The sequence below is a fragment of the Acomys russatus genome, chromosome 21 (assembly GCF_903995435.1).
Source record: "Acomys russatus chromosome 21, mAcoRus1.1, whole genome shotgun sequence".
NCBI classification, from domain to species: domain Eukaryota; kingdom Metazoa; phylum Chordata; class Mammalia; order Rodentia; family Muridae; genus Acomys; species Acomys russatus.
The window spans coordinates 50,352,954-50,366,868 of record NC_067157.1 but is presented as its reverse complement, the minus strand read 5'-3'; the positions used below and the strand labels follow the sequence as shown (position 1 = coordinate 50,366,868).

Here is a 13,915-nt window from a genome sequence, read left to right as displayed (position 1 = left end):
GGAAGAAGAAGAGAAAAACCAGAGGAGGAGGAGACATGGGTTAGATGGAGAAGCACATGACAGGCGTGGATGGGAATTCAGCCCAGATGAAGAACATTAACAAGTATTTGAGATTATGGATGGGAAGTAGCTTGATAGAAATTGGTAGAAGCAGATGGCATGGGATTGAGGCAGGGATCCCATACCTGCCCCACTATGGGAAGTAGTTTAGAGGATTAATGTCTGCCCTGCCTCAGGTTAACTAAGGATATTTTAAACTATAACAAGTGTCAGTGTCTTCATTGATTGCTAGCTGGACCTAGCCGGTAATAACACTAATAATACTGGTAATTTTAAAACAATATTAACCTATTTGTTCTGAACGTTAAAAACAACAACAAACAAACAAAAAAATGCCAGGCGTGGTGGCGTACACCTTTAATCCCAACACTTGGGAGGCAGAGGCAGGCCGATCTCTGTGAGTTCGAGGCCAGCCTGGCCTACAAAGCAAGTCTAGAACAGCCAAGGCTACACAGCGAAACCCTGAATCGAAAACAAAAACAAACAACTGAGAGACTGTTAAATTAACTACCAGAGTAAGAGATCAAACTCATTTAAAATCGTTATTGATGAGAAAACACACTATTTTGTTGCTCTATTCAAATGTCCCTTCTGTTGCCAATGGTACCTAAGCAAATCTACTGAAGAAACCTCACAAAGACTCTTTCCCAGCTTGGCAGGGTTCCACAAAGCACAGAGATGTAAAGTGCCTTGCTTTAGGTCACACAGGCAATAACCATCCCATCATCCAGTGCTCTGCTCTTGCCCTTGTCTCAGTTGATTGGCTGATCAGCAGGAGCCTTCCTGCTCCTCTGTGCCCCCCTCATCCTGACCTAAGTGAAGCCACTTAACCAAGCTGAGTGTTGGGCTCCCTCCTCCCCTCCCCAACAGAACCAAGCACAGTGCAGGCCTCCCTCGCTATCCTAAGACCCTGGTACAAGGCTGTCTAGTGAGGGGAGGTTAAGGGACCTGATAGAAGGACACTGCTGAGCTTTTTTGTTTGTTTTTGAGACAGGGCCTTACTTTGTACCTCAGGTTGCACCGGAACTCACTAGGTAGCTCAGGGCTGGCCTTGGAGACATAGCAATTTGCCTCCCAAGTGTTGGGGTATGCCCAGCTGGGAGGCCATCTCTTTAGGAGAATGCATCTTACAAATGTCACTCCGACAAAATCCACTGTAGACTCCCTTTCTTGTCAACACCATCACGCCCAAGATCAACTCCCAAATAAATGCCTAAAAGACTGAGCAGTGACCGAACTGATTTGGAAGTGAGCAACACGCATCAGGACATGGGCACTGTAGACAAACTACCAAGCACCTTTCAAATATTTCCTAAGACAGCACACTTTGTTTCCTGTTACTGTTTTCGGGTAGCATACAATGTGTTTGGTTTCACCGTGGCATCTTCCTACTCTATACTTGGCTCTCTGCTTCGACCCCGTTCCCTTTGTCCCACCCAGGGCTCCCCCAGTTGGCTTCCCTTCAAGCGCTATGCTTTGAAGGCTGTGGACTTTTGCACAAGAACTGATTAGCATTATAGCCATTCACTTTAATTTCTGCTCTGCAAAGCCCCAGGAGTTTCTGATGCTTTACCGGGGGAAATTATGGAGCCTATGCAGTACTTACTCTTTGTATGTAAAGCATCAAACAGCACTCAGCGCTTGTTCATAAGAGAATTAAATTTTGTCTGTTATAGCTTTCTCAACACTAAAAACAACAGGAATGGCGCTGGAGAGATGGATGGCTCGGCGATGAAGAGTGCATACTGCTCTACAAGAAGACCCTGGTCCAGGCCCTCACACTCTGTCAGGCAGCTCACACGGCTGCAGCTCCAGCCCCACCACATCCTTTTTCCAGCCTCCAGCACCTGCACTCACACATACTCACCCACAAACAGACACGCACACAAAAATTTTAAAGTAAATACTTGGAAAAGCATTCTCTGAGGAAAGCCATGAGCAATCTCAGATTTCACATTGTTTATTTTGAGTATTTATGAACATCCTTAACCCCTATACATAGCAAATTATAATTTTGTTAGGAAGCAAATCTAAGTAATACCTCCAATGAAGCTAAAGCCAATACAAAAAGAAGCATGTTAACTTAGCTAATAAGAAACCAAACTCCAGCTGGGTATTGTGGTGCACACCTTTAAGCCCAGCACTTGGGAGTTAGGCAGATCTCTGTGAGTTCAAGGCCAACCTGATCTATAAAGCAAGTCTAGGACAACCAGAGATTGTGTTACACAAAGAAACCCTGTCTCATAAAACCAAAAAGAAAAGAGGAAGAAAGGAAGGACAGATGGAAGCAAACTCCGAGTACCCAGAAGCTCCCAGACTCCTCATTCTTAATTTTTGAAATCTTGAAAATTAGTGATCCTAGAAAGACAGTAGATTTTGCAGTTCATGTAAATAGACAGTGTAAGTGTTGGAAAGAGTTGGGCCCTTACTGGTAGCAGTGACATGAGCTCACAGGGGCCTCCCAGGTCACCTGGAGTCCCCCTTAGTACGTCCCTGCAATCAACCCACGGTCTGAGTATCAGCATAGCTCTCAGCTCCCACTCCCACCTGAGAGCTTGAGAGGCGAGACAGTGGTGGACAGCTACTTGGAGTCTACAAAGAGCAGAGAAGTGTGGAGCTGGACACAGCTAAACATCTCCTAATTGATGGGACAGCCTTGGCCTCGATCACACCCTAAAGTGAGACAGAAGCAAGCAGGTGGGCAAAGAGTAAGGGTCAAGAGGTTTGCCAGAAGGACTTCAGTGAAAGCCTTCACAACCAGCCCTCCAGAACATTCCAAAACAGAAAATCAAATCCCTTTGGAAGGGAGAAAATGAATGTTCAAGGCCAACAAAAGCCAAGGCCTGCTGGACTCGTAGCCACGACCTGCTCTATTCATAGCCACAATCTCTCTACATCAGAAGAGGGTTGCCCACTATGGTTACCCTCTCTTTACTCCTAACCATCACAGAACTAAACACAACAAATGTGCCAGTCCCTGGGAGCTGTGTCTGCTTCCTCAGAAGAGTTTAGCGAGATTTTCCACTTCCACTTTCAAGATCACCCATAACTCACCAGGCAAAGTGAATTTATTATTTAAAATTACATATGAATGGCAAAAAGAAATTTTAAGACGTTACAATGGATTCTTAATTCAGTTGATAACATTTCAAAACGTTGATGTCAACTTCTAGATCAATTTTGGGGTTCCCAATCATTTGTAAGGAGAGGACGAACTTCTGAGACACCCACAGCAGAGAGACAGGCGCCAGACACTGAGAATTCTAGAACCATTCCTACTAGTCATGCCTGGCTTTCTGGGGTTTATTTCAGGACCTGGACCAGTGGCTTCAGTACTGCTCAGCCAGCATACTCTGCTAAACAGTTCCCAGAAATACCCAGCAAGCTAAGGTGCTCCCCTAAGCCCAGCCTACTGTTTATCTGTTTCCAAGAGTCTGTGTGATGCAGAAAGCTGAGAAAAAGAGAAAGGGCATTCTATCTAACAATCCAATTTCCCGGTTTGGGTTACTACTCCCTGTAACTGAGCAACATTTTGCACTGGCACAAAGCCAGTAACTGACTGGGAGAAATGAGAGTCACTGGAGAACATCCTCTACTGAATCACATAACCTGCAATTGTTTGTGTCGCCAAAACCCACTCCCCACAACACCCCCCAACATTAGGCCCCCCCACTCTGCACAACCACATAGTTGTCATTCACAATGTTCCAAGCCTAGGTGCCAAACACTCACAGTCCAGGTATGGCAAAGCCAGCCCTGGCAGAACCAGCAGCACCTGCACAGGGAGCAACAGGGGCCTCAGCCCCACTGCTGTCCACGTCAGGTGGGTGCTCAGTAATCATCTGCTAGCAGGTTGTCGGGGGCAGCCACATACCTCACAGCACTCATGACTACTAAAGGTTCACCCTTAAGTAACTGTTGCCTCCCAACACGAGCTCTTAGGGAAGTCCATTTTCTCCCTAGAATCTGGTGCTCTCTGTCTCTAACTGAAGAGCTGACTACACTGCAACATCAACCCTTAAAATACAATCCTAACGTGTATCTCACATCTCTCTCACACATGCACTCACGGCTGTTCACTGGAAAGAATCTAACAAACATGGTCAAAATATATCATATGATAAAAAAAAAAAGTTGTGTTTTTTTTTTTTTTTTTTTTAAAGCAGAGAATCTAGCAAGGATCTCTTTTGAAGCAGATTTTAAATTTTAGGTCACAGGCCAATCATTTTCATTGTTATTGTAGTAGTTTTTACATGTATTAGTACTTTTTCTGTGAGCTTCTACATTTACAGAGGACTAAATACCAACAACATGGTGTTTTGCTGGGGAGATGGCTCCGTTGGTGAAGAGCCAGCCCTGCAGTTCAGTTCTCATCATCAATATAAAGGCTAGGGACAGGGCTGGAGATGGAATTCAGCTGGCAGAATGCTTGCCTATCAGGTAGGATGCCCTGCATTCAATACACATAAAACTAGCAAAGTTGGCACATGCTTGTGACCCCAGCACTAGGTTAAGGTTATCCTGAGCATGTAAGACCCTTCCTCCCCAAAAAGAAAGAAAAGAAAGGAAAAGAAAAGAAAAGAGGGGGGGGGGGGGAAAGTCAGATGTGGAGACAGAAGGGAAGGCAGAGGCAGAAGTGGCCATGGGCTCCTGGCCAGCCAGTTACCAAATTCAGTCAGTTCCCGGTTCAGAGAGAGAGTCTGTCTCAAGATGATAATAAAAAATAGAGAGGCACTGAGGACGACACAAGGTGCCAACCTCTGGCCTACATAGACAATCCCAGGGCCATGGCGTAAGACATTACCAGCAGCAGCCACACTTCGGATGCAGAGAGCACAAATCTGGATGTTCAGAGGCCACAGCATCACTTGGCTGACATCCACTCTGGTAACTGGGGAGAGGGTGGTAGCACAACACCCAAACCATTTTAAACAGAGAGAGAATATTTTTTTTTCCAATCAATGCAAATCATTTTCCCTGACACTACAAATATAAAACAAACATGCTTTGAAAGGGGCTAAAATACAAAAGTAAGAAAAATGCATAAAGAAGGATACATGACAGTTTATTTCCACGTCCAATCATCCAGGGTCCTCGGTTTCTCCCCACTAAGCCCTCCCCCTCTTTCCACCAGAGAAAGGCACTTAGGATGCCATGCCCAGTAATGACACAATCGCCCATCTCCAGAAAGACCAAAGCCATTAGAAATTAACATTAATAAAATTAAAAAGAAAAACACCATAGGTGCCCCCAGTGGAACCTGAGAAAGGCTTTACTAATAAACTATGAAATGTCAGAACTAGGATAATTTTTTTAAAGCCTAATTATATCACATGATGAGAGCCAGCAAGGTCAAAGTTTGACACAAAGAAGGAAGAGGCAGCTTCTCTGTGCTGTTTACAAAGGTGAAGAGTCTGCAGAGAAGCCGGTACATGAATGAAATCTGCCTTGTGCCACGCAACCACGTCTATAAACGGTTAAACGGTTCATGCTGCACTACGGATGTCTCATTAATGTAAGAAGATACACACCTAAACACTTGTAATTTTCTGGCAATCTATTCCAAAGGAGAAAAAGTGTGGAACTGTCACCCAGGATTTTCTAGATTTCATCAAATATGACTTCCCTTCCAGAATAGCTGAATAAGGGAAACCTTTTGCCTGGCTCTCAGGTTTGTCTTTCCTCCAGACCTCAACCCTGAGAAGAGCACCCTAGGGGTTGGTCTGCACAGGCTGCCCCTCGTGCAGTCTAACCAAAAGGCAGTGCTGCTCGACACGACATTCCAGATTCTGCTGCCATCTACCTGACGTTAACAGTGGAAGTGACTATCTCCCGTGCACGCTCGGTCTGTATTGGAAGTAAGCATTCTGGAGAAAACAAGCCAATTTCATCATTAATTCATCTGTCAAGCACTAGCCTCCTAACATACTTGGCAGTGACCCATACGGACCTGAGTTTGGAAACAACCTGCTGGATCCTACTTAACTTTAGTCGATTTCAAGAAATGGTTTGCTTAAAATTGTTCCAAATGGGTAGAGCTCTTGTCCAGCGTGCACAAAGCCCTGGTTCACTCCTGGGACTATATAAATCTACTGTGGTCACAGCCCACACTGGTAATCCCACACACTCGGACATGGGTAGACCCATCAGGAGTTCAAGGTCTCTGTTACATGGCTGGTTCCAGGCCAGCCTGGGAACATACAACTGTCTTAAATAAATTAATTAACTAATAAAACTTAAAAAGTAAAATACATTTGGTGAAAACCCACAGAGGACACACACTACTACACTTCAGTAAGTTCATTCGGTGTAAACTGCAAGATATGGCAGTAAAAATACATCAATAGCACATTTAGTCAAATGTAAGCATAGGTAAATGAAGCAAATTCCTAAGGACACTCAGGTAGTGAGTGACTAATGATACCTACTCCTGTTCTTGTCATTGAACTTCTAAGAGAAAAGAAGTCACTAAAGTACATCAAGGTTTCAAACCAGCGTTAATTATTCAGCCACCTAATTAAACCAAAAGGGGTCATTTAGTCTTATGCAAATGGCCTCCAAACTGGGCCTGGCCACACTGTGTAATATTCTGCATCTGTGATATATAAACACCTTCTAGGTGGAAACACGGTTCTGCCTGGAGCTCCTCCCCCACACCACAGGGAGCAGGGAACGGGCCTTGGGATTCCTCAGCCTCGGCACGCATACATAGCAATTGTGCAAACACAGCATTCACACATAAAAAGTAAGCGTACATACGCAATGACAAGCTTGTATACACAGCAAGGCTGCATACATAGCAAGCTTGCATACACAGCTCCACGGGTGCACATACAGCAAGCACGCAGCGCAGAGAATCGCAAAAGTCTCCGTCAGAAAAAAAAAAAAACACTGCTCTGAGAAAGCACACACAGCCCAAAATGCCCCAGTTCCAAAACTGCCTAAGAAGTGGGTATGGCCCTTTAAGTAAAAATAGCACTGTTATAGTGCCATAAAAATTTCATAACATCCATTTTGAAAATGTAAATATTGCACAAAAATTAATGGAATTCTTATTAATATTCATTTTCAGCTTTCCATAAATCTGTTGTTTTAAGTAACACACAGCAGTTTTTATCAAACATAAATATCAACTTCAAATTTACAAATCTACATATAGCCCAAAATGAGCGTGACATGAGCCACAGAACACAGGCCTCCAGAACCTGGGCGGCAGCAGCAGCTGGACACAGCAGTAGGAAAGAAAACAAAAACAAAACAACAAGAGGCTAGTTCCCTAAACCTGCCAGACCCTACTGCATCCGCACCGCTCCCCAAACAAGCTGGGAAAATTTACAGACCTGGTAAAATTTTAGGTCGCCCCTCCCGGGAAAGGAGAGGGTTAAATAACAGAAAGGATCCACTCTAGGCTCTGGGTTTGCCAATGGGGACATGACGGTGACTGTGCTGTGTAGCCTACAGGATCCATGCTCTTGTTCTATCAGAAGTCACCTTTGCACACACACCAGTCCAAATTATAAAGGAATATGGTCCACTAATGAGAAACAGAACTAAAAACTCAACAACCCTATTTATTACCCTGGTTTTCTTCCAAAGATGACTGTGCAGTAAAATGAGTTAGTCTTCCTGTACTCGTCACTAGTCCTGTGTTTTTCAAATTAGTTCTCCAACCAGAATTAATGGTCTTCTCAGAGCAGAGTGAGGGTGCTATTCTCCTCAGCTCCAAACGGGGAGACGGGACAGTCGGGGGTTAAGTGTCCACGTCTGATCTGGATTATGCCGGTACCCATGGCACCCTTCTCACACACCACCATGCTGAGGAGAATGCAATGACTGAAGCCTGGCCAAAACTGCATTCTTAATTACAGACCAACAAAAACAAAAAGGAAAAAGAAGAACGGCTGCTTCCAGTTACAGAGTAAAGGTAAAAACATGTGCCCGGGAATAAATCTGACTTAGTATTAATGTAAGTTTAATTTTATATTAGCTGCCTTAAAACGGATTACTATTATAAAAAGAAAAATAGTAAAAATTAAGTAATACCCCCCCAAAAAAAAAAATCAAGGTGCCTAACTAAACCAATTTTGAGCTATAAATCTCTTCACCCCATACAACATAAAAGCAAAACAACTAAAGACTTTTAATGTTTGGAGGGGCTTGGTTTTATTTCTTAGGCAAATATATCCATTTAGGCCATCACGATGTCTTGATGAGACTAACCTCTGGTTTTGTAGAGAAGGGGAGGGGCCAACCTTAAGAGACACTGCATCTTAGATTCATTTTAAGGAATCGGGAAGGCTACTGGGGTTTCCTGACTTGTAAACCTAAACTAGCTGCTTTCTTTCTAATGTCAAACAGCATTTTTATCGTATGTTACTATCATCTATAAAGATAAAATAGCATCGCAGAATGCAAGACAAATGTGTACTTCCTAAAAGTTGATGTATGTGAGCAGTCCCTACGGCTCCTTTTGAGACTGGCTCTACCTTAATAATTATATATCAAACTAAATCATAAAATGGCTTGTTTCTATCTTTAAAAGACCTCTCCCTACAATGGGCAGGTTTTATTCCCAGTAACAACAACAACAACAAAAACAAAAGCCACCCAATACAAACCATTTGCCTAAAATCAAAAATGAAACTAAATGTATTAAAAGCCAAAAAAGATTTATTTGCCCATTATTTAATATTAACTTTGTAATATATGACCTACAGTCTGGCATAATTTAATATTATGGATAAGTGGCTACCTAGCACAGTTACCATAACAAATACTAAATAATAATACTGTTCTTCCAAAAGCAAAACAAAAGGATAAGAAAAAAATGTAAAAAGAAACAGTCTATGTGTTATCAGTAAGGTAGCTAAGAGAAATCTGTGAATTGAGGTCATACGTCCACCCTTTTTTTCTCAGAGATAAAAAAAGCTATTCCCAAGGGCCACTCTGAGGCCATAATGGATACACTCTCATTCCAAGAAAACAAAAAATACTTACAGTGATTGGAACCATCAGGAAATGATAATGCCCTAAGGTAGCAGGGACCTCCATGTGCCTCTTACTTCCACCCTTCAGAGTTTACAACGATGAGCATCCTAACCACTCCACGGGCTTATTTTTACCAGACTTCCCTTTCACATTTACTGCGTGGATCAAAAACAGAAACTGAAATCCCAAGGTTTCCATCGAGAATAGGCAAACAATTTTACTAAAGCAGACTAACTACACGGGCCTGGTAGAGCTGGAAGCAGCAGACACCAGGTACCAATGTCCAACCTGGGGGGGGTCACATGATCATTTGTTAAATTAAGGCCCGTATCTGACAAGTCTCCCCTCAAATGCACTATTACTGAAATGCACCTTCCCTAACAAACGAGCTAAATAAAAAGAACACTGCTACTCCCATCTCTCGGGTTAGAAAACATCACCCAACTTCACAACATTGAGACGTGCATAAAGGAAAAATTATTTGGAAGAGACAGTGCCCAGTACAGCTTGCCTATAATGTTTGCTCTGATTCAAAGCAGGTCAAATAAGGCTCACGTTGCTCAGCTTAACCAAAGAGTGGAGGAGAATTAAACAGTATTTGGGGGGCATTTCTATATGCTTGCTAGAAACCAAAAGAAGATATGGCTTTTAGTATTCCACAGAACTACTTATTGTCTCTTTTAATCAACTGTTCTCTACAAAAATCAGTTTTATTTCACGGATTTTTAAGATATGCCAATTCTAAGGAACACTCCTTGTTCACATGACCATCTTAAAATGGTCACAAGTATAAGAACACAAATTGCTAAAAATGCATAGCTTTCTTCTGGTTTTAGGCTAATTAAGAATCACCAAATATATAGCTTTCTTCTGATTTTAGGTAATTAGACATCAGCAAGAAATATAGCATACCGGAATACTGCAATTTTAATGTATCAACTGTGTGCTGGTAGAATTAAAATATAGTTCTATCTGTAAAACGCAGACTTTTGCAAAAAGCTTTCCAAAGCCCAAACTGGCATTATCTGTGCTTTAATTATTCCTCAATGCTCCTATTTTCAGTCTACAATTAAAGTCCATGATAAATGTAATGCTTTAAGATTGTCATCAAAAGCCCCGAGTTTTATAAATGCCCAATACTGGACAACAGCATGTTTCTCTGTATTTAATCCTCTTATTACTAACTATGATTCATAACGATTTAAGCTCTAAATAGTATTCAACCTTCCATCTGCTTGGAATAGAGTTCGGTTATTATTTGTGGCAGGAATTTTTGTGACTGTACTGCTCCACACTTCTATTTACATCAGCAGTGCTAAATGCCCAATGGTGAGAGGGGAGCCAATCAGATGGCAGATTAGATGTCAACTCAGAGGCAGCTGTCTGGAGACTATTACAGCCAGTTTACCTCCACAATTCAAATTCCAAACCTTGCAAAGGAGATCAAGTCAGTCTTTAGGCTCAGCCTACTAGCAAGAAACAGCCAGAGCGCAAGACACTTCCTAACAACGCTGTAGGACTTGGGAGACAGCAAAATCAAGAAAATCCACATAAATACGATCCAGACGATCCATTTTCACTGGCCTACCACCTTACTAGGTTTGCTGAATAAAAAAGGAAAGTCTAAACCCATGATCAAAATAAGTTCCATCGATCCGGAATCTATTCCTTCAACATCGCCTCCCAGTTGAAGGTGACTCCTTCCAAGGAGCCCTTAGCCCCATAATGGAGCTCCTCGGCTATTCTTAGGAAAGAATCGATGTTATTTTACAGTATTTCGCCTCCGCGTCGTTGTAAATCTGGGTCTTATTCCTGCTGGTAAACATCCAAACTCCAACAGCCACGGCTGTCACAAAGCTAACCTCGTTTTCCCTGCCTCTACCTCGCAAGGGTAATGGGGAAACAGACCGGGGCCCAGCGGAGAGAGAAAGTTCCTCTCTTCTACGCGCCCGCCCGCCTGGGGCACACGGTGGGCGCCGGCGGAGCCAGGGCCGGGCCGTGGATCCTCCCGGCGGGCGCGGCCTGGGGAACCGAGGTCCCGTCCCGGGCCTGGCGCGGGCGCGCAGCAGCGGGGAGGGCGCGGGGCGGCCCGGTTCCCCGGCCTCCGCCAGCTCCGGACTTGGCCCGGTGGCGCCGCGCCCCCGCCACCCCCACCACCTCCGCCAGCCGCGGGGAAAAGTACCCGGCGAAGAAAGAAAGTCGAGCTCGCGGCGCAAGGCCCGGGCGGAAGCAGGCCCGGCCGGCGCGGCGGTTACCTGGGATCTGCCCATGGTCGGTCCGGGGGTGCCGGGGCTCATCGCCGGGTGACTCCTTTGTTGCGCGGCCGCCCAGGCCGGGTTGGCAGCGGCGTACTGGGCGCCCAGGTCCTTGCCTAAGCCCATGCCCGCGGCCGCCTGCTGGCCACCCGCCGCCGCCCCCGCCGCCGCCGCCTGGGACTGGGGCTGCGACGGCGGCGGCGGCGGCGCGCTGGGGCTGCTGTAGTCGGGGTAGCTGCCGCCGTAGCTCCGCATCATGGGGCTGGGCGAGGTGAGCAGCTGGTTGAGGGTCGGCGTGGCCCCCGACGGGTGCTGGTTCTGGCCGGCAAAGCGCTGGAAGCCTCCCGCCGCCGCCGCCGCCGCGCCGGCGGCCGCCTTGCTGAGGCTCGCGGCCCCGCCGCCCCCGGGGCCCATCATCATGCCGCCGCCCTGCTGCCGCGGGGAGCTCAGCACCCCGTACCCCGAGGACGAGCCCCCATAGCCGCCGCCGCCACCGCCGCCTCCTGCTGCTGCTGCTGCTGCCGCCGCCGCGGCCGCCGCCGCCACAGCTCCGGCTCCTGCTGCCGCTGCTCCTCCTGCTCCTCCTGCTCCTCCTCCTCCTCCTCCTCCACCACCTCCTCCGCTGCCTCCTCCTCCTCCGCCGCCGCCGCCCGCGCCGGGCCGGCTGTAGCCCGGATAATGGTTGTACTGGCTGTTGGGGTACCCTTCGTGGGAGTTCTGCAGGGGGTCCATGCTGCTGGGGGCCCCGGCGGCGGCAGAGGCGGAGTGCATCATTCCCATCCCGGGGCTTTGTTGTCCGCCATGTTGATCAAAGCAAGGCCCAGCACGGCCGCCGGGGCCGCCGCTAGCAGGGGCAGCGCTGCCATAGTAATTATTAAACTCCGAGACGGCCGCCGGGCCGCCGCCGCCGCCCCCGGGCACGGCGACCGGCGCGGGTGGCTGCTGCGCGCCCAGGCCCGGGTGCTCATAGCGGCTGCCCGCCGGCTCCCCCATCTTGGGCGGCGCGTCGTCCTGGTCGCCGGGCTTGCTCAGCAGAGGCTGGCCCTGCGGGTCGGCCTGACTGCCCGCGGCACTGTCCTTGGCGCCTCCATGTTGCGGCTGCTCCATGTCCGGGCCGGGCTGAGGCGCGCCGCCGCCCGCGCCGCCAAGGCTGTTGTTGGCAGTGGGATGCTGCTGCTGCTGCTGCTGTTGCTGCGGCGGCTGCGGCTGCTGGAACTGGTTTAGCTGCTGCTGTAGTGCGTGGTGGTGGTGGTGGAGGTGGTGGGCATGGTGGTGATGGTGGTGGTGGGCATGGTGGTGGTGATGCTGCTGCTGATGGGGCGGTGCAGCGGGGGCCTCGCCAACGGCTTTCAGTTTGTGGTTGGGGAGCAGCCCGGTCTCCATGGCCGAGCCCGGGCCCGCCGAGGAGGAAGAGGCCGCGACGGCGGCAGCGGAGGAGGACAGCGCGGCGGCGCTTCCACCCTCCTTGAGAGCCGCCTCGGAGCCGCCGCTCTGCGCGCTGTTGGAGCTAGCGGCGGCCGCGGCGCTCGCGCTATGGGCCATGTTCAGGTCGTGACGGGGGTGCAGGGGGTGGTGGTGCACATTATTCAGGCCGCCGTCGCCGCCCCCCAGTATGGGGCCCGGAGCCGCCGCCGCCGCCGCGCCGCGCGCGCCCGCCTCCAGGTCCCGGGCCCCGGGCGCCGGCCGCGGCCCCGAGGGCGCCCGCCGCTCGCCGCTGCCCGCCCGCGCCCGCGCCGCCGCCGCCGCTGCTGCTCGCGCGGCCATGATCGCCGCGGCGTGGCGCGGCCCGGCGGGGTAGGGGGGAGACAATGTCCCCACTCGCAGCCGGCCGCCCCTCCTGCGCGCATCCACGCGGCCCGCGGGGAAGCGCGGCGCCCTCTACCCCCTCCCCTCCCCCGCAGCCCCGGGCCGCCCGCCGGGGGCGCGCGCCTTTGCGCTCGGGGGCCCGCGCCCGCTCCGGCCTGGGCCGCCGGAAAGTTTTATAGTTCCGTTTGCAATGAAACTTTTCTCCCTCTCGCTCTCTCTCACTCACACACACTCTCTCTCTCTCTTTTTTTTTTTTTTTTTTTTTTTTTTCCTCTCTAACCCGGATATGGGGGGGAAAATGCACGACTTGCCTGAGCCTATCGGGCCCAGCGCGGCGTGAGGGAGCCAAGCAAGCTGGAGCAACTATTATCCGCTTCTCTCCGAGGGCTGCTGCGCACTCGCAAAACGCGGACTGGACTCGGGGCCGCCGCCGCCGAGCGCTCGCCCGCCCGCCCGCTCGCCCCGTGTTGCCTCGCCTGGCCTGGCGCGCTGGACCCGGCCCCGAGGAGCGGGGGACCCGGCTGCCCGCGCTCGCAGCCCGAAGCTGCTCTGTCCCCTCGTGCCTCCGGTCTCCTTGCCAACCCGCGTTCCTGTGTTTGTTTTCACGTCTAAAGGGAGCGCTAGGAAGGTGGAAAACGAGTCTGACGAGCAGACAAAAGAAGGAGAAGGGGCTGGGAAGCAAAGTTGTCTGTTGGGCCTCAGAGGTGGCGAGGAGCCGGCGGGGAAGGGAACCGTTTAGGCAGGCCGGCCGACCAAAACCACCGTGTCTCTCTGTGTCTCTGTCTGTGTGTGTGTGTGTGTGTGTG

General features: G+C 49.1%; 1 protein-coding gene across 6 annotated transcripts in view; it reads right to left on the bottom strand.

The window, feature by feature from the left end:
• The window catches only part of Arid1b (AT-rich interaction domain 1B), a 353,377-nt gene extending 339,834 nt beyond the window's left edge, over nucleotides 1-13,543 (bottom strand). For 3 of the 6 annotated variants that reach the window (XM_051164658.1, XM_051164661.1, XM_051164659.1), the window contains exon 1: nucleotides 11,304-12,914. In XM_051164658.1, the coding sequence (XP_051020615.1) occupies nucleotides 11,304-12,845 (1,542 nt within the window). In that variant the 5' untranslated portion in view covers nucleotides 12,846-12,914. Of the gene's footprint in view, nucleotides 1-11,303; nucleotides 12,916-13,420 lie in introns of those variants that run through there. The other 3 variants (XM_051164663.1, XM_051164660.1, XM_051164662.1) reach the window with 3 other exon arrangements.
• Nucleotides 13,544-13,915: the final 372 nt, after the last annotated feature.